We start from the raw sequence: 19,251 nt of genomic DNA, 5'->3' as shown, positions 1-19,251 counted from the left end.
ACCAAAGTGTGAAAGACAAAAGGAGGAACATTACAGTACAGAATCATTAGCTGTTCTCCTTTCCTTTGAAGGACACAGAACTGATCTCAGCAAGCTGTGTCCCTACACAAACTGCCCTCTCTTGCCCTGTGCATGCTTATGGGACCACGGGCTTTAGGACAGCTGTGTTATGGGAATGTCTTCACATTGCACTATGAAAAGTCTGTTAAACATATCCTTAATGCTCAAATTCCGTCTAAGATTTCCAGATAAATTTTGTTCTGTTGGCTTGAATTTTCCTGCCCAAATTTTGCCTGGTCCCTACTGTCAATAATACAACAGCTAATGAAGAAAAGAGCAAAAATTCTGGCAGAATATACGACACAAACTCTGCTATTAAGATATTTCAATAACAAGTTAGTACTGCAATTTTACCTATGCAGGAAAGAAAAAGTAGTGTACTTAATGCATGAATTAGGTATTATCTTATGTTAACAAAAAGAATTACAAGTCCTTCTGAAAACCTACTATGGGTGGGAGCAAATTCAAAAAAAACCTTACCTTAGTTGAACTTAACTGGTGTATTCTGTCACTAGAATAGCTTTGGGGTATCGGAGGATCAGGATAGTCATCAACAGTTTTTGAAGCGTTCTTTTTGATGACTTCTACATAGGAAACAGGGAAGATGCCTTGTCTGTTGGTTCCTGGTATTTTACCTTCATACCAGTTTTGATCAACTCGCTTAAGAAGAATTACTCTGTCTCCCTGAAATGCAGTAGGAAAATGAGTTATCAACAAATACATGGTAGGTTAATTTTTTGAAGAGCGGATATTATTTTCATAACTAATATTAATTGTCCCTTCAGTGCTGTTTCCTATCAGTTTTGAGAATCATCTTAATTTTCACGTTTCTCCCCCCATTTATAATAACCACGTATAACAGCTACCATTCCAGCAAGACAGGGGCTTAGTCATGGACTGCAGATGCTATTCTTTTATGAGAGGGGAATCGTGTGTAGTCTTCTGCTCTTGGTTGGGAGGTTAACATCTAAACTTTTCTTTGGAATGGAATCTGCTAACTACTAGCTAACACCTTAACTGTAACATGCAACACTAATACTATGCCCATTTTTCCTTAAAAGTGATAAAAGTTAAAAAGTGAAATCCATGCAAGTGCTTTGTTTTCAGTAAAACTGGAATAAGTGGAGGTAGAAAATTATGAAATGAGTTAATGGGGAAGATGAAAGAAGTGCTTTTCCTGTGTAAAAAAAGATAAGCAGTGGTTCACTGACTTTTTTTTAGAAAGCTTAAAAATTGAAGGGGAAAATACCAACTTTCTACTCAAACTTTTCTCTGTAGTGAAAGTTCATGAGTTACCCCCTTCTTTGTTTTACATGATGTGCTTTTTACCATGTGTATTTTTGTAAAAAAAACTTCCCTATTTTGTGTTCTCTTGGGTTTCTGTAATTTTGTTTCTGTACTTGATTTGTGGAGTACCCTAAAATTATCTTTAATGGGATGGAATGAAAGAAAACCAGTGCAAGTTAACTTCTAGAAACAAACCAAAACTGGGCTATCAGGACTACAATCATCACAATAAGCACATCTTGAGCAGATAGATGACAAGGCAGGGACTAGGGGAGCAAAGCCCCTCCCACTACAAGAAAAGATCAGGGTCGTGACCACCTGAGGAACTTGAATACGTGTAAGCCTGTGGGACCTGACAAGATGCATCCCAGATTCCTGAGGGAACTGGCTGATGTGGTTACCAAGCTACTCTCCATGATATCTGAAGTCATGGCAGTCAGGTAAAGTCCCTGGTTACTGGAAAAAGGGAAGCATCACAGCTGCTTTTAAACCTAGTGGCCTTCTACAATGCAGTGACTATATCAGTAAACAAGGGAAGAGCTCTGGATGCCATCTGTCTGGACTTCTGTAAGGCCTTTGACACAGTCCCCCACAACATCCTTCTCTCTAAATTGGAGAGGTATGGATTTAATTGGTGGACTGTTCAGTGGAGAAGGAATTGGCTGGATGGTTGCGTGAAGAGGGTCATGATCAATGGCTTGATGTCTAGATGGGGATTGGTGACAAGTGGTGTTCCCCAGGGGTTCGTATTGGGACCACTACTGTTTAGTATCTCCATCAATGACACAGACAGTGGGATCAAGTGCACCCTCAGCAAGGCTGCAGATGACACAAAGCTGAGTGGCGTGGTTGACATGCCTGAGGGACGGGATGCCATCCAGAGGGACCTCGACAGCTGTGAGAAGTGGGCCCATGTGAACTTCATGAGGTTCAACAAAGGCAAGTGCAAGGCCCTGCACGTGGGTTGGTGCAACTCCCAGTTTCCATACAGGCTGGGGGATGAAGGGTTTGAGAGCAGCTCTGTGGAGGAGGACTTGGGGTACTGCTGGATGAAAATCTGGATGTGAACCAGTAATATGTTCTTGGAGCCCAAAAAGCCAATTGAATCCTGCGCTACATCAAAAGAAGCATGGCTAGCATGTCAAAGGAAGGGATTCTGCCCTTTTCCACTCTCCTGAGACCGTATCTGGAGTACTGCATCCAGCTCTGGAGCCCTCAGCACAAGAAAGGCATGGACCTGCTGGAGCAGGTCCAGAGAAGGGCCATGAAGATGACCAGAAGGATGGAACACCTCTCCTGTGAAGAAAGGCTGAGAGAGTTGAGGTTATGCAGCCTAGAAAAGAGAAGGCTTTGGGCAGACGTTTTTGCAGCCATTCAGTACTTCAAGGGGTTGTGTAAGAATGATGGGTACAAACATTTTAGCAGGGCCTGTTGTGATAGGACAAGGGGTATTAGTTCTAAATTAATAGACTAGATATAAGGAATTTTTCACAATGAAGGTTGTTAAACATGGGAACAGGTTTCCCAGAAACATGGTAGGTGCCCCATCTATGGAAGCATTCAAGGTCAGGTTAGACACGGCTGAGCAGGTGTCCCTGCTCATGGCAGGTGAGTTGGACTAGGTGACCTTCAAAGGTCCCTTCCAATCCAAACCATTCTGTGTTTCTATGAAAAGAGAATTTTAAAAAGAAATAAATCATCAAACTACCCTGAACCTCTAGTTCCCTGAGTGTTCCCCGAGTTCCTATTCCTGATTCATTTTTTTTTTGGACTTCTCTAACATTTACCAATTTCAAATGAGTGGAGAAAAACCCGTTATCTTTATTGATGCTGGATTAAGCTCTAGGTAAACATCAAAACACTGTAGCATTAGACTGAACATTAGGAAGAATTTCTTCACTATGAGAGCGGTGAGGCACTGGCACAGGTTGCCCAGGGAAGCTGTGGACACCTGGAGGTGTTCAGGGCCAGGTTGGATGGGGCCTTGGGCAGCCTGATCTGGTGTGACATGTCCCAGCCCATCGCAGGGGGGTTGAAACTAGATGATCTTAAAGGTCCCTTCCAATCCTTACTATACTATGATTACTCTTATTTCAAAGAAAAACAAACCACTGAATAACATACTACTTAGAAGTAGGTATGTAATATCTGCAAATAAAGTTTCTCTACAGCAGTAACATTCCAGTATCTCACAAACCTCAGAAATCACACATTTGTTTTGCTCACGTGCAATAAAGCATAATCATCAGGATGTGCATAGAAAAGAGAATGTTATGAAAAGCAGACTGTTATTTAATGAAATACTTGCAAGAACTGGTACATTCTCAAAAACATTTCTGAACCCTTTTTTCCATATCTTTTATTTTCTATATTTTTCTATTTCTTCATATTAAAAAACCTTACCATGATAATTGTGACAGCAAGAAATACTTATTTAAAAAAAAGGAATTGACAACTGAAGTGAAAACTAGAAATTTAGGCAGGCAGTTATTAGATGTGTGTATATGCTAATCTTCCACAATCCACCATACATGCACAACATATTTAAACAATTGGCAGGTAGCTGTGAAAGACTGCAAGTCAATAAACTGTCATGTTAGTAGTTTCCTACCATTACACTGCTTTGTGCACAGCAAATGTTGAACGCAGAGTGCACCAAATATACAGTATTTACCTATATATTAACTCTGTGTAGCAGTAGACATTATAATAATATTTTGATATAGTTCTAAGCTGTACCTTTCTAAGTGACAACTCCACGTTTGTGTCTGCACTGAAATTATATTTGGCAATAGCTTCTCCAATCTCTCCAATCTGTGCAGGGGGGGGTGGCCTGGCAGGCTGTGCTTTTTCTGGGGGAGAAAGTTTCTACAGGAAAAGAAAAACATCAATTTTTATCATTCCCATGGTGTCGATCTATTACCCAAACTAATTCAAGGAAGTAAACAAAGAACAAACCTCAACGTAAGAAATTGGGAATATTCCAACTCTTCCATGGTGCTCACCCTCATACCAGTTTTGATCAATTTTCCTGAGGATATAGACAGTATCTCCTTTCTTAAAGGACAGCTCTCTGTAACAAATTTATTTAGATCAGAGATTTACAGCTTTGCATTTATCTCCCCTACCTGCATAGTTTCCGATACCTTTACAGTTTGGAACTGAGAAAGAATGTAGCCACTAAACATTTGAAGAACAAGTGCCACAACTGTGGTACATCTACCAGTTAATTATACTATGTAAAATGAAATGATTTACATTTATGAATGCAAGATACTGTTTGTAGGTGTTATAGGCCTGTTTCACATTGTGATGCCAAGGAAGTATTGCTACTTATTACCAGACCACTTAGCATAAGGTCTGCATGCAAGTGACATCATCTTTTGGATCACCTGTTTAGACGCTGCTTTTATGACAGGCATCTGAGGGGTATTTTGTGTTCTTTATGAAATCAATAGGGAAAGCAATGGAATATATCCCACATCTCTATGGCCTATTACTACCTTTTATAGGTGGCACAGCTTGGCCTGTTTCTGCTCTATGCATTTCCCTTACAAGACATATGTTCAGGAGCATGAAGAACACAGGATTGTGTTCTCACTATTTCTGATATTCAGGGCCTGTGATATGTTTAATGTTGGATACCAAATTATGGAATTATTCAAATCATCAAGAATATTTTCAGATCCTGGCCTGGGAGTTCTCTGCTGTATCGTTTTTTTTCACGAACTAATCTGCCATTCTGATAATTCAAGCTGTGAGTTTTCTACAAGACACATTTAATGTAATTCTAGTGTCAATTTTTGGCCGTATCTAAAGATTGCTTAAATGCCATGGAGCATCAGAACAACATCAAGAATGAAATACAGGCACTCTGCTTTGACTCTCTCATATCGTAAAACCGTGTTTCCAAATTTTGTTTTTCTTCTGCACTACCATGGTTTGCCTTTGTATGGAACATGTCACACCCCACAGAGAGCCTGTGTATGTTAAGACAGATGGGAAGATGATGAAACATTATATAGAATTTTAATAACCACACTATGTACGACAGTATTTTAAGCAGTATACCTTGTGTAACCTAAATACAATTCACCACAAAACAAAGAATATTTAGAATACATGCTCTAGAAGGCTGAAGATGCACAGCCGTTCACGTGTTCAAACAAATACAATAGAGAACATAATAATTTAATAAGACATTTTCATTACAAAATAACTTCTCACACAGTTTGCTAATGTGACAGCAAGCAAGGTCCTCTGCTTCCATGGCAATTGCTTTTGAAAGCAACTAGAACAGCAGTTAGCTGCCACAAGTACTAGGAGGAGTCTTTTTGAATTATGAATTCTTAAATGAACAAAAGTCTAGTACTTACTTAGAAGTCTGAGCTTTAAAGTCATATACAGCTCTGGCTGGCAGTTTCTGAAAAGCAGGCAAAGCGATTAATACATTCAGATATTACTACTATATAGTAAACATATATCAGCTTTTAGAAAGGTGACCATGACCGAAAAAGAAAAGGAACCACCTTACAGTGGTTCTTGCAGTAAGGCAAGTAAAACAATTAAATATACAGCTTTAAGAAATTCTGAGAAACGCAGGACTGGAAGGGATCTCCTCAGTCATCTGTGCTGCTCTCTTGCTGTCACAGGCAATCACATCATACTATTCCTTTCACATATTTATCAAGTTCTATAACCAAGTATCTGTAAGCTCCCAAACATCCACTCTGGTCAACTTTAACAGAGCCTATCAACGAGTAGTAAACACACCCATATCTACTTAAACATAAACAGAAAATGCAGCTTGTTTTACAAAGCTTGATATTTTATATTTCTAAAGTACCACTCTCCTTAATGAAAAAGAAGGATGCTGTCCTATCTGATAATATGAAGTAACTGTTCCTTTGTTCTGTATCATTATAGTGTCTTAAACCAAACACAAATCTTGCCTCAAACTGCTACTGATTTTCCATATGGATAGTGCTGCATTATTTATTGTTGTTTCCCTACCTCTTTGTCTGTAGTTCCTCTTCTCTCCCTTGGAGTACATCGTCCCACATCAGTGAAAGCAGAAGAAAAGCTTCCAGGAGACTCCTGGTCTACTAAGAACAGAAATTATGTGACACTATAGTACATTGAAAAAGAAAAAATCATTCAAATCTGTGTTGCTGCTTCATTTCATTTGGGGACAAGGGGGTAAGAGATATTGAAATCTATTATTTTACTTTTAATAGAAAAGGACGTGACATGGTTGCTAAACTGCACTTTTAAAGTAAAAAAAAAAAAAAGATACTGACTGTCAAGCAAAGCAAAGCCTGTCCTCTGATATACAGCAGAATAATATGAGAGGATTGAGACAGCAAATATGCCTTACTGCATATGAAGGCGTGTATCACTACTGCACCAAACACAAGACATGACAACAGTACTGGGACTTCAACCAGGTTTCAAGAAACGGTTTCAGAATATCAACAATATAAACACATAATTACATGCACAACACATGATTAAAGCATGCTTCAATGACAAAATGGTGAAGAAAAATTGTTTCTTCCTAAGTGATGTAAGACACATTTCTATTTTACTAGGGATACTTGTTAGGCAGCACAAGGGAATTTAAAAGGATGTTATTCATAAAAACTACTCTGTTTCAAGAGATGGAGTACAAATCATTACTCACCAATCTATGTGGCAGATTTTCTCTAAAGCACAGTTAACCAATGTTTATTATAGGATGGTATATTATAGGATGGTGAATACATCTTTTCATGTTTTGATAAAACTAAAATAAAAATCTTGTACTCATCATGGCTCTGCAACTTGCCAATGTGAAACAAAAATATACAGGAATTATGTCAAACCAGAGCATGAAATGAACTGCCTCTTGACTTCTGTGTCCCTGCCCATAGCAGGGGAGTTGGAAGTAGATGATCTTTAAGGTCCCTTCCAACTCAAACCATTCTATGCTTCTGAGATTTACTGTTTTAGTCTCCTAAACGTGTCTGCAAATGATGATCTATGCTTATTGCATAAACCTAAAGACATAATGCCTCCAAACACATCTATTAATGTTTTTAGACTAGCAGAAAGGGAAGGACATGGGAGGAAAGGAGACAAAATGCAACAGATTTAGGAAGAGTAATTTCCTTTATTTCTATACAGCTCCTTCTGCAGTCAATATTGGTAGTTTTTAGTGTTTTTTTGCTGTGACCTTGGAGTCTCTGTGTGAATGGTGGCTGTAAGAGACACACACAGATCTAACAGAATGCGAAACTCCATTAGAAGTAGAGCTCATCCATGACCCGTGCTGATGGAAGTCAATGGAATATTCTGCTGTACTCATTCTCCACGCTACTGTAGGGATATTAACGTTGACAGAGTGTACCACTTTGCTCATGCCAGGCTCCTTCATAGCTGCAGAAGCTTTAGGGACATTTACTCTGCACTGTGCATTTCCTTATTTTCAAAGACTGGAAAATTCTCAATTAGCAACTATGATATGTGTCCAGTGCAATTTCCAACATAAGTGGCATTGTGTAATATTGCCTGTCAGGGTTAATCATGATCAAACCTCAAGTATGACTAATTAAGTTCTCAATTACATTTTATATCTGTTTCTTCTGAAAATCTTTTCAGAATATGTCTATATGTCTGTTTTGGCTAGTTGAGAGAATATGGTAACAGCTTCAATTCTGATCGCACACACAAGACAACCAGGTGATCAGGCCCAGTCAGCATGGGTTTATGAAAGGCAGGTCCTGCCAAACTAACCTGATCTCCTTCTACGACAAGGTGACCCGCATAATGGATGAGGAAAAGGCTGCGAATGTCATTTGCCTGGACTTTAGTAAAACCTTTGACACAGTTTCTCACAGTACACTGCTTGAGAAACTGGCTGCCATTGGCCTGGACAGGTGCACCCTCTGCTGGGTAAAAAACTGTCTGAATGGCCAGGCCTGAAGAGTCATGGTAAATGGAGCTAAATCCAGCTGGAGGCTGGTCACAAGTGTTGTTCAGCAGGGCTCACTGCTGGGTCCAGTTCTGTTCAATATCTTTATCAATGACCTGGATGAAAGCATTGAGTGCACCCTTAGTAAGTTCGCGGATGACACTAAGCTGGGAGGAAGCGTCAATCTGCTTGAGGATAGGGAGGCTCTGCAAAGGGATCTGAACAGGCTGGATTGATGGGCTGATACCAATGGGATGAGGTTTAACAAGGCCAAACGCTGAGTCCTGCACTCGAGATAACAACGCCGTGCAGCACTACAGGCCTGGAGAAGAGTGGCTGGGGACGTTGGTTGACAGTTGACTGAACATAAGCCAGCAGTGTGCCCAGGTGGCCAAGAAGGTCAGCAGCATCTTGGCTTGTATCAGAAACAGCGAGGCCAGCAAGATGAAGGAGGTGATTGTGCCCCTGTACTCAGCACTGGTGAGGCCGCACCTCAAATACCGTGTTCAGTTTTGGGCCCCTCACTACAAGACAGACATTGAGGTCCTGGAGCATGGCCAGAGAAGAGCAACAAGGCTGGTGAAAGAGCGGGAGAAGAAGTCTTATGAGGAGCAGCTGAGGGAACTGGGGTTGTTTAGCCTGGAGAAGAGGAGGCTGAGGGGAGACCTTACCACTGTCTACAGCTCCCTGAGAGGAGGTTGTAGAGAAGTGGGTGTTGGTCTCTTTGCCCAAGTGAAGAGGGAATGGCCTCAAGCTGTGCCAGCGGAGGTTCAGATTAGACATTAGGAAAAACTTCTTCACCAAAAGCGTTATCAGGCACGGAAAGAGGCTGTCCAGGGAGGTGGCTGAGGCACCATCCCTGGAGGTATTGAAGAGACAGGTAAAATAAGTGCTTAGGGATATGATTTAGTAGTAGACAGGTATGGTTAGACTCAATGATTTCAAATGTCTTTTCCAGCCTAGCATTTCTATGATTCTGTGATTCTCTAGAAATACATGTTTACTAGTGTGGCACTTGAAAATGTTGTAGAAAAAGATGTGAGAATAAAGATGAGTCTGATCAAATAATGCATAATTGATAAAGACGTTATCTCTTACATCCACTTGTGATTTTAAGAATAGCGTCATAATATTATTCAATTCTCAAAGATGCTCTGTCACTGAAGTCTGTATATCTCAAACCAGAATTCTTTAACACAGAAATACTACCATTTAAAAATTACAGACTTGCCCAAGATACTAATCTAAATCATCTGGGATATGCGTTTGTGCACTCGTCTTACAAATCCAGTTTGCTTCTTTTAATATTGCAAGGTTAAATGTTAAGAATATTTTAAACTCATTTTTTTTCTCAATTATTTCAGAAAAAGAGCAACTAACAACTTAAAGTAGTAACTTTGAAACCAGATTACTCTCAAGAAAGACTTTTTAAAAACTTATACTCACCCTGACAGTTTAATTCAATTTTTGATTATTGAAAATTTCCCTTCTAAGAAGATAGGATATTTCTCAAAACTTCATAGATATATTATTATTCTATGAGAATAATTAGTTTTGCTGCCACAGAGATTGGAAACTGTATTTTTTGAACAGTAGAAATGGAAACTAAAATGGCTTTAGTGTCTATTCACAAAAAGTAATATGAAGCAGTAAAATTGGTGTATCTTCATAAGAAAACAGAATCAACTTTCTATGATACTGGTAGAATTAACAGCATTTCTTTTTTTGCTTACATGTAACAAAGCTATACAGTACCATATGTTTTAGATGCTGATTTTTTAAAAAATAATAAAGAAAGGACTATCTGCATATTGTTTTCTGCTTGACCAACATCTTACGATGCATGCATTCACTTTCTGTAAGGTATTTTTCTTGGGTAAAACCCCCACACTGCTTAATTTAATAACATCATTGTAATTCATAGCACTAATAATCTATTAGCTGAAATAACACTGTTACTCCAGTTGTCCAGATTACTGTATTTTGTGAATAGACATAAAATTTATCTGTCCTCATCAGCTATGACATCCCTCATGAAGAATTTTGTGGGATGAAAGCTTCGTATAGACGACACAAATAAGAATGGAATGAGAAAGGGTGAGAAATACAGGGCGTAAGGTTGGATAAGTAAATCACAAGGATAGAGGAACAAAGTTAATCCACCTTGGAAACACAGTGCACTATCATTGTTGTTAGTTGCGTCCATATCTGGAAAAGAGGCACTAAGAGGTAATCTTCCACAATCATTCTGGTACAGTGGATAATGGATAGCACCATCTTGAGGCAGTGGATGAAAAGGCTGGTGCATGGGACTCTTTTTCAGCGCTTTAAGAGATGAATTCCTTTCTGGAATGTCTGGAAGCAGCTCAGTAATAAGTCTGTGTAATATACTGTTGTCAGGCAAGCTTCCCCTTCTTTTTTCAGCTTTAATTTGGTCACAGATGTCTTTAAGTGCAGAATCTAATGCTTCAAATACAGACGATTTGCATTTTTTCTTTTCAGTTTGTTTTTTAGGAGCTGCACTTTTTTTCCTCCGGAAAGGCACTGGACTTACTAGAAATGCTATCTTAGAGAGGCCAGATTCTGCTTCCTGTCTCCTTGGATCTTCAGTGGTTTCTTGTTTAGCCCTTTCATGTTTTAGCATGGTGGTGAAGCGGGTGTAGGATGCTGGACATCGCCCTTTGCAGGAGCTGATGAGATGCCGGTGATGATGGTGGTGGTGGTGATGGTGATGGCCTGATCCATAAAAGCTTTCAGATGACGTGAAGGAAAAGTGGTCAAAGTCACTTTCACTACAAAAGGATGAACCCTCTATCTGGATAAAGTCACTGAGGTCAGAAACCACTCCATCCTGATCACTGTCTGAAAAGTCCATATGTGATCTTTGTGGCTCATCACTGGTCACTTCAATATGAATTGGCACCAGGGTTTTAGACTTGTAGTTCCGTTGTACCTGAGATGGATGTCTGCCTTGATCTTCTTCCTCCAGCAAGGATTCAATAGAAAATCGCCTCTGTGGACACAAGCCATTTTTAGGAGGCTCTAGTGTAACGGTTGACAACATTTCATCACCTAGGTTCGGCATTGATTTTGACTTCTGAATTAATTTTTCAAATTCAGATATTCTCGTTGGCACCATGTCTCTGGGCACCTCTTCAGTAGAAGACTCTCTCCAGCCTTGAAGAATACCTTTGTGTTGTTCTTTTTCATACTGCAGTATCCTTGACTTCACAGAACAGATAACCTCAGAATTCATCAAGTCTTTGCGATTGATGCGGTGCATCTTCTTGTACATTTTTAGGAATCCTGGGGCATCATGTGCAGATCTGTGGCGAACTCTGGACCTACTACTGCCATGGCCCTCAGGAACATATGGAGAGGTCCAGTTCATTGAGCAAACTTCTTTGGAGTCCTCCTCACACAACAGAGAGCCCATACTTTCAGACTTGGCCTGTGCATCGGGAAAGCTATCACGATCATCTGTTAACAGATCATCACAGCTACGAGATTTCCTCTTTGGAGAAGCAGTTTCTTCTGTGCTGCTCCAAACTTCTGCATTTTGACGAGTCATTTGCCAGCCGTTCTTGTAGCTGACTGCCCTTCTTGAATCATTTGGAACAGCTAAATGTTGTCTGTAAGTGCTACAGTAATCTAATTCATTTGAGGTGTTGTGGTTGTGCACTGAATAGTTTAAAAGGGATGGGTATACTTTGCTAATATCCCCACCTTTATAATCCATAGAGCAGCATGGTAAAAAAGAGATATTGCCAGAAATTAAAAGATTCAGAAAGTTGGAATTAACATCAGAAAGTATTAGAAAGATGGAAAAGAGACAGCATTGAATGCATCTATTAACTTGGGTCTGTACATAGGTTACTACAGCCTGGGGCAGCAGAGCTAATAATTAAGTTATTTTCCAGTTATAAAAAGATATGCATGGTAATTTGAACATCAAAAAGAATTCCTTATGAATTATGGAGATGTTACCCTCTCCACAACCCCTCCACCAACACAATTAAGAAAACAAACATTAATATCGATTATGAAGCAGGTCACCAGACAATAAAAGCCGCAAAGGATTTAAAATGAAACTAAATGACAAACCTAGGCCTCACTCAAGTATTGACTTTTCTACCTGTGCGCTATGAATGAAGCTGTTTAGGATTTTTGAGCTGAAAAATGCTCAGAGGATTCACAGCAACTGCATATTCTAAGATAATTAGGATAAATCTTTATATAAGATCAAATGGGAAATTTCTCTCAGTTGTTCATAGGTAGCATAGGTATCCCACTCTTTACTTGTGTGATAGCACCGAAGGCAGTGGTGTTTTCTACTGCTCATTGAGGACAGAACAAGGTGGCTGTGAAACTGCTGTATGGATGTAAAGGAAGATGTATCAGCTTACTGAGCCTAACCAGAGCATAAAAGAAACAACAGCCTTTAGCTTGACTTCAATTACAAAGCCTGAGTTTTCAAGCAAGTTTTAAGATACAATTTTGTGCACATAGAGATTTAGAAGTCATTATGAGACAAATTTGGAATTGTGGTCTCTCACTTGTACTGAGGTTTCAAAAATAGCTTGTTTCTCAACTAGCAACATTCAGTTCAGGACAAATGCTTCAAACAGCCTGATCTACTTTCTAGAAGAAAAACTTGTACCTGGATCAGAAATTGAAACATTTTGAGTTCAAAATCCATGTGCTGCTTCTTTAATAAAGTGGTTAACTCCAAGAATAAAATAACATTCTACTAGGTTTCATAATGTTGGGAGAGAACAGAGTGATGCAGCTGGGTCGCCTGCCAAAAGTTAATTAGCTGTGGTAGATAGACTAAAGGGAAGGCTTTTCAGACACAGGAAGTGTTTAAATCATGGTAAGTGCTCATTATTGGTGGTGGGTAAATGTAGGTAAATGGAGTTCTCCAGCTTTTCACTGCCTGGCCGGGTACATCAAATAGATGAGTTTATCCAGTTTTAAAATTACTGTTGTAACACTGAGTTTAAAATACATTTGCTTTTCCATCACTTCTCTCTTATTATTCCTCACTGCTTTTCTTTGTCTGACACATTTTGTTGTGGTCTGGATATTATGTTCTTTTCAGCGGAAATTTATTAAAAAAGACTTAAATGGTCCCTAATGCAGCTAAGGGCTGATAAGAAAGTATAGCTACAAAATAAAGCAATTAAAAGAATAACAGTAACTGAAACAGAAGAAGACATCTTCTATATGATATTACTCTGTGTATTACTTCTACTGCGTGTTTTACTGGAAACCTTTTGTCTTTCTAAAAAAACCCACCCAAACTTTCAAACCAACAACTGATTCAATTATCTCTTTTCTGGAGAGACACGGAGAACACTAATGGAATGGTCAGCTACTTGGAAAACAAAGCTAATCAGGTTGTATATGCTATACCAAATACTCCAAGGATCTACAAAATCAAAATTCAGACTATGGATTCTTGCTTGATTAAATTAGGTCCTGATGACTGACAATGTCTAAGACATTAGCTATAGATCTGAAAGGTCTATCCTGGAAACACATCTTTAGTCTTATATGCTATTTGTCTTGATTGTGTATACTGAAAACAGTTTTAAAATCACAATAATCTAATAAAAGAGTAGTGGAGTTAATGAAACTTTACGGGTTTAGATATACAAATAGTCTTCATTTAGGCAATTTTCTTTTGTTAGAATAAGCAGTTGAAACTGGGAAATCCTTGTTACAAATCCGAATTTACAGCTAAAATTACACACATAAGAATAAACAAGTTAGCCTTTCACGAAAGGCCCAAAGCTCTTGATTCATAGAGTAAATCTCTCAGTGAAGTGCACTGAGCAACAGTAGATGGTTGCATTTACTGCCAACGTATCGTACATCATCAGTAGTTTTCTGCTAACAAATATGTACTTCTCTTACCTTTTGCTCTTGATGGGGAAGAAGGAGATGAGCTAGTTAAAGGCTTTCTAAGGGTGGTATATGGGCCTTGCATATCTGTACGGCTCGGGCTTGGCCTGTTTGCATTCTGATCGCTGTGCACCCTCTGATGACCAACAGCAGGTTCCGACTTCCTTCTTTTTCTGTAGTCACTCGCAGTACTTGCGGAGCTACATAAATAAGCAGTATTAGCAACAGTCTAATTCTGAGATCAGAACTCAGGAATTTAAAAAGTAAGCTCTTAACTGTATTATTGGTTTATAGATTAAACAATGCCAGAACAAGTACAAAAAAATTACGTAAAGAGGGGAAGCACTGGCGTCAGATATCTTAGAGAATATTTCACAAAGAAAGCCTGAATTTCATTTTCATCTGATTGTTTTAAAGTTTTATACACAATTGCTATGTCATTTTCACAGTGATGGCTTTGAAATAAATGCATTGAGGTTTTTTTTTTTTAGACTTTTTGTGGTACTGGTAGTTCAGCACAAAGATAGATATCTACAAAGATACTGGTAGAGACAGAGAAGAGGTGAGGTAGCACGCTTAGGGAATCAGCACTGAAAGTCCTGCAGGCAATAAGGTTAAATGACAGATTGCTGCAGTTGGAACAGAAGTTCAGGGATGTTAGTGGAAACACTTAGAATACAGCATAGCTTATTTTGAAAGTAAACAGTAAGACCTTGTAAAACAAAACTAAGATTTACACTTCAGTATCAAATTATGAATACCCTCTCCATGCATCTATTTGTCTGTTGCTCATGTCACAAGGAAACCCCTCAGGCTCTATAATCTGTTTACTGAAATCCCATATTGTATTTCTTACCTAGAGGGCCTGTCCAGGCCTCTGTCTGTTGAATAGTGATGATATAAGGAAGTCTGTGAAAACAAATATATGAATCTGTCACACATCTGTATTTGAAAAAATGAATGATGATTTCTGCTTATCATGTTTGATTATGATTGTTTCTCTGTGACAAATCCTAAAGAACCATACTATGATGATTAACATCTTGGGCACTCCAACACAGATACTGAAATATTTAATGAGAACAGCTACACAGTATTTAAAAATAATCATTAGATGACATTTCATATTCTACTTCAGCAATGTTTTTTCTTTTAAAGCAAAAATCCAAAGCTACATTTCTTTATACCCATTCCAAAAAATAGATACAAAACACAGTTTTACTATAAAACCATAAAAAGTCTGAAAATAATTCCTTCATACAAAAGTAAGGTTTGCGGGGCTTGTCCTTACCCCATACTTACCCAAATCTCACAGTCAATTATAGCCAGAAAGTTTTGTAAACCCCATGATATTTGTGGCCAGTTGCTGACCATGCTATATTCCTAGTAAGAACAGTTCATATCACAGATCATTAGTCATTTAACTGCAGATTAATTTAAATCACATCAAAAAAACAGGTAAAAATCTTCCATGGTTTTGGTAAGAATGACAGCTGAGATGTAAGCAGATAAAAGCTGTTGATAATCCAAACACTTTGAAATTACTTTCCAAAGTAAATAAACCGTCTATAACACATTTAAGGTAATCTCTGTATAGGTTTTCAAAATATTTATTTTTTCTAAACAGAGATTTCTTAGCTTTATGGACAAGTATTCAAGTATTTCTTCTGTGACACTACTTATTACTGCTACCCCACTCAGTGTTAAATACTGTTACGTTCACAACCTCCATATTGGGTCAGAATAACTTGATATATAAACTAGAATTCCACCACATGTGAGATTACAAGTCTGCGCTAAGTGATCTATATAAAGTATACAATTGCTGCAAAAGCCAGTAATATAAATCTGACTACTAGAAATGGAAGAACTAGGTTTCCAATACCTCTCTCAAGTCATACTTGGCTTAACCTGTAAAACACTGTGGCAGAAGTAGCTCTGACATGGATTCTATTAGATTATTATGAATACGAATTATATCCTATTAAGAGTGTTTGTACACAGCTCCTGTTCCTCTTGATCTCAACAGGAATTTTGAAGGCAGCAAATTTTGAAAAGAACATCGGGGTGTAAGACTGGCCAAAAGTGTTACGGCAACCCTGATGTTTCTCCAAGAGACAGCACAGGAACTGGCCTGTAATTGAAGGAATTTAGTTCCTTGCCTATTTCAAGGCTTCTTGGCAATCTTGGACAGTTCAACATGGCGTGTTTCCATCCCACAAACTCTCACATGCTTTTCATTTTGGGTGAAATTTGAAAGTAAGCATATGTCTAGGCAAAAAAAGGAAACCCAAGTTTTTGGTTACTACTACTTCTCTGTTTTCTTCCAATTCATTTTGAAATGAAATAGACTACTGGACTAAATCATGAAACCATGCTTCATTGTTTTAGTAAGTTGCATGTTTAAATTTGCTAATCCTTGCATCTGTTCAGAATGGAAGGAATGCAAGACTTGGGTAATATCACTAATTAAGAGTCATGTGCTCTAGAAGTGATGTCTTTGCAAAATTTTAAAGTCTCTTGTTTAATATTCTGTCACCACATTAGAGGCAAAGCTGAGCTAGTTTCTCTGCTGTTGCCGAAATTCCTACCTGATGGTTACTGTTAAATTGTTCCTGTCAGAGCTCAATTAGCATGATTCTATTGTAATGTGCTACATTGTTCTTTATGACATTTTTTTTCTAACAATAAAACTGGAAACCAAAAGATTGTATTTCCTCTTTTTCTCATCATTATCCTCCCACTGCTACACTGTATTATGGATTTTCAGGTTGTGGAAGCTGATGCTCAAGTTCTGGCAACATACAACTCTGCTCCAGTGACATATGCTATGGATGAAAGATGGGTGCTAGAAAGAAAAGGTCCAAAAATTACTTTAGTGCTATGCTAAAAAAAAAAAAGGTCTACTTGTCATGCAGTCGTTTTCAGGTCATCCAATACAACCTACGGACATAGTAGAAGAGATGTGATCTCCTCTGTTCGTCTGCATCTCATTTACAGTATAGAATGACATGCATGCAACCCACAGCGTGAGCGCTACAGTAGGAAGGAGAAAGTTGCATTAAGAAAGTTTCAATGGCAATTTGTCCACCTGCTAGGAATTACTACTGTGTTATTCTTTGTAAATTAACCTGTCTGCAAGCAACACTCATCTGCAATTTGCAGTCTGTGTATAAGAGATCTTCACATAATCTGGGAATTAATCTGTTACCAAGAGGAGCAAGGTGAGGTAGCGGGACATAGCCCATGTTTTCAAGGAACTGGGAAGACCATATGAGTGATGTCAGAAGGATGGGGCTCTCAGTAGGTCAGGTCTGTTTTAACAACAGCCATTTGGAAGAAGACTACCAACATCTACAATTACTGACCATGTGCGCAGCTTCTCCCAGTGTTAGGTGTTTTCATCAGTGAATGTTTGCCTCACTCATACAGTGATGTATCCCTTTCCCCGGCAGCTTTCCGTGCAGAGGTGCTCCGCATAAGCTTTTTTTCCATGATGGGAGAGTACACAAGACTGTGTAATACAATCAAGTTTCATCACAGCATCTGATTTTTATTTGCTAAAACCAACCTATTTTTCTGCAAACAAATGTGAAGTTATTTTTCCAAGTTTCATTTTCCCAGCAAAATATAAGATTACAAGGTTGGGTTTTTTTTTAAATATTCTACTGTTGCATTGACGGAAGTATTTGAAGTACTATAGCCTAGCTCATTAAGTCGGTAGACTTAAACATTAGAAAGAAAGGGGTACTATGAAACAAAACCATATCACCTGCTCTAGGACAGGAGTAAAGAATCAAACCTCATTTCCACAGGCAAATTAAGTAGAAGCCTGTGTTTTAGAGTCAGTTCTGTTATGGAGGAGTGCCGATGATCCCAAGATATTCTCAGACAGACAATAAACCTGCTATTAGCACTTAGAAAATTATGCCTATTTTATTTCTCAATATTTATGTATGGGGATCATGAGTGCATTACTGTTAACCTATACTGTGTAAACAAAATATCGTGGTATTTGTTTCTTAAAATACATTCTGAAGAAGGCATTTATTCCAGTCCTTACTGTCCACACAGTTCATATTTTCAAGTTTTTCTTTACATCCTCTGAAAGCTGAAAAACACTTTATGACAACTCTTCCATAACTACCCACTGTCAATAATATTAGATGTTTATCTTAAGATCATGAGGTCTATCTGCAATAAAACCATAAAAGCCAGCAGCGGAGTTGCTCACACCAACAGCTAGCGTTCCTCCTTGTATTTCTACACAACAGAGTGAAGCAAAGGCCTCAGGTCTGTGTGCTTCCCTGCACTACCCACAAACCCACACATTAAGCCTGTTTTGGAAAACGGCAGTGTCTCACTTCAAACATGGCCAAAACTATCCATCTCCTCTCTGTTGACCAGTCACCGCCACAGTTTGGCACCAGGAGAGTAAAGAAACTCAGGCTCACAGGCGATCTCTCTTACTACTGTTATATGAGGTGATAAAACCACTGCAGATTAATTGCCACTGCAGGACAGAAACTTCCATAGTGCTGGGCTAAGACCATCTGTCACACGATATTGGCCAAACAGTGATGAGGCAGGGAATCCTTTTCCACTACCTGTAATGGCTCCAGAACTATACAGATCGTGATGTAAATCCCAAGGGCGGTGTAGCTTCCCATTGCCTCCTGTGGAAGGCAATGGGTAAATTACACAGATGAAACCAAACCATGGGGAACTTTATACACAGCATTCCCCTGGCCATAAGCAGCGAGCTAGTGATCAGCCTCGGACAGGAAGAAGTGTGTGTCATGCCAAAATTGAGTACTGGCTTTTGCTTTCAGTCCTTTAAGTTGCTCATCACCTTGAATGTAACTTGCTTTTTTTTGTCTCTTCTTTGATGCCTTCTGTGAAGTTTTTTCTGCATGAAAGGTACTGTGTGTTGTACATTCTATAATAATAATTTTCACCACAAGTGTATCTTATAACATATATACTGTGTGAAGTTTATACCTTCCACCCATATCAGGCAGAGCTGCACTGATATGACATACAGG

At 38.7% G+C, this 19,251-nt stretch overlaps 1 protein-coding gene across 46 annotated transcripts in view; it reads right to left on the bottom strand.

Moving 5' to 3' along the window:
- SORBS2 (sorbin and SH3 domain containing 2) overlaps window positions 1-19,251 on the bottom strand; it is a 225,219-nt gene that overhangs the window by 15,968 nt on the left and 190,000 nt on the right. For 28 of the 46 annotated variants that reach the window (XM_054064429.1, XM_054064428.1, XM_054064430.1 and 25 more), the window contains 8 exons: window positions 15,063-15,115; window positions 14,219-14,406; window positions 10,463-12,025; window positions 6,361-6,452; window positions 5,724-5,770; window positions 4,306-4,420; window positions 4,087-4,215; window positions 541-744 (listed from right to left, as the gene is read on the bottom strand). In XM_054064429.1, the coding sequence (XP_053920404.1) occupies window positions 541-744; window positions 4,087-4,215; window positions 4,306-4,420; window positions 5,724-5,770; window positions 6,361-6,452; window positions 10,463-12,025; window positions 14,219-14,406; window positions 15,063-15,115 (2,391 nt within the window). The remainder of the gene's footprint in view (window positions 1-540; window positions 745-4,086; window positions 4,216-4,305; window positions 4,421-5,723; window positions 5,771-6,360; window positions 6,453-10,462; window positions 12,026-14,218; window positions 14,407-15,062; window positions 15,116-19,251) is intronic. The other 18 variants (XM_054064431.1, XM_054064447.1, XM_054064453.1 and 15 more) reach the window with 3 other exon arrangements.

The sequence above is a fragment of the Cuculus canorus genome, chromosome 4 (genome assembly GCF_017976375.1).
Source record: "Cuculus canorus isolate bCucCan1 chromosome 4, bCucCan1.pri, whole genome shotgun sequence".
In the NCBI taxonomy this organism is placed as follows: Eukaryota; Metazoa; Chordata; class Aves; order Cuculiformes; family Cuculidae; genus Cuculus; species Cuculus canorus.
The sequence above is the reverse complement of the archived record's forward strand: the minus strand, read 5'-3'. Positions and strand labels throughout refer to the sequence as shown.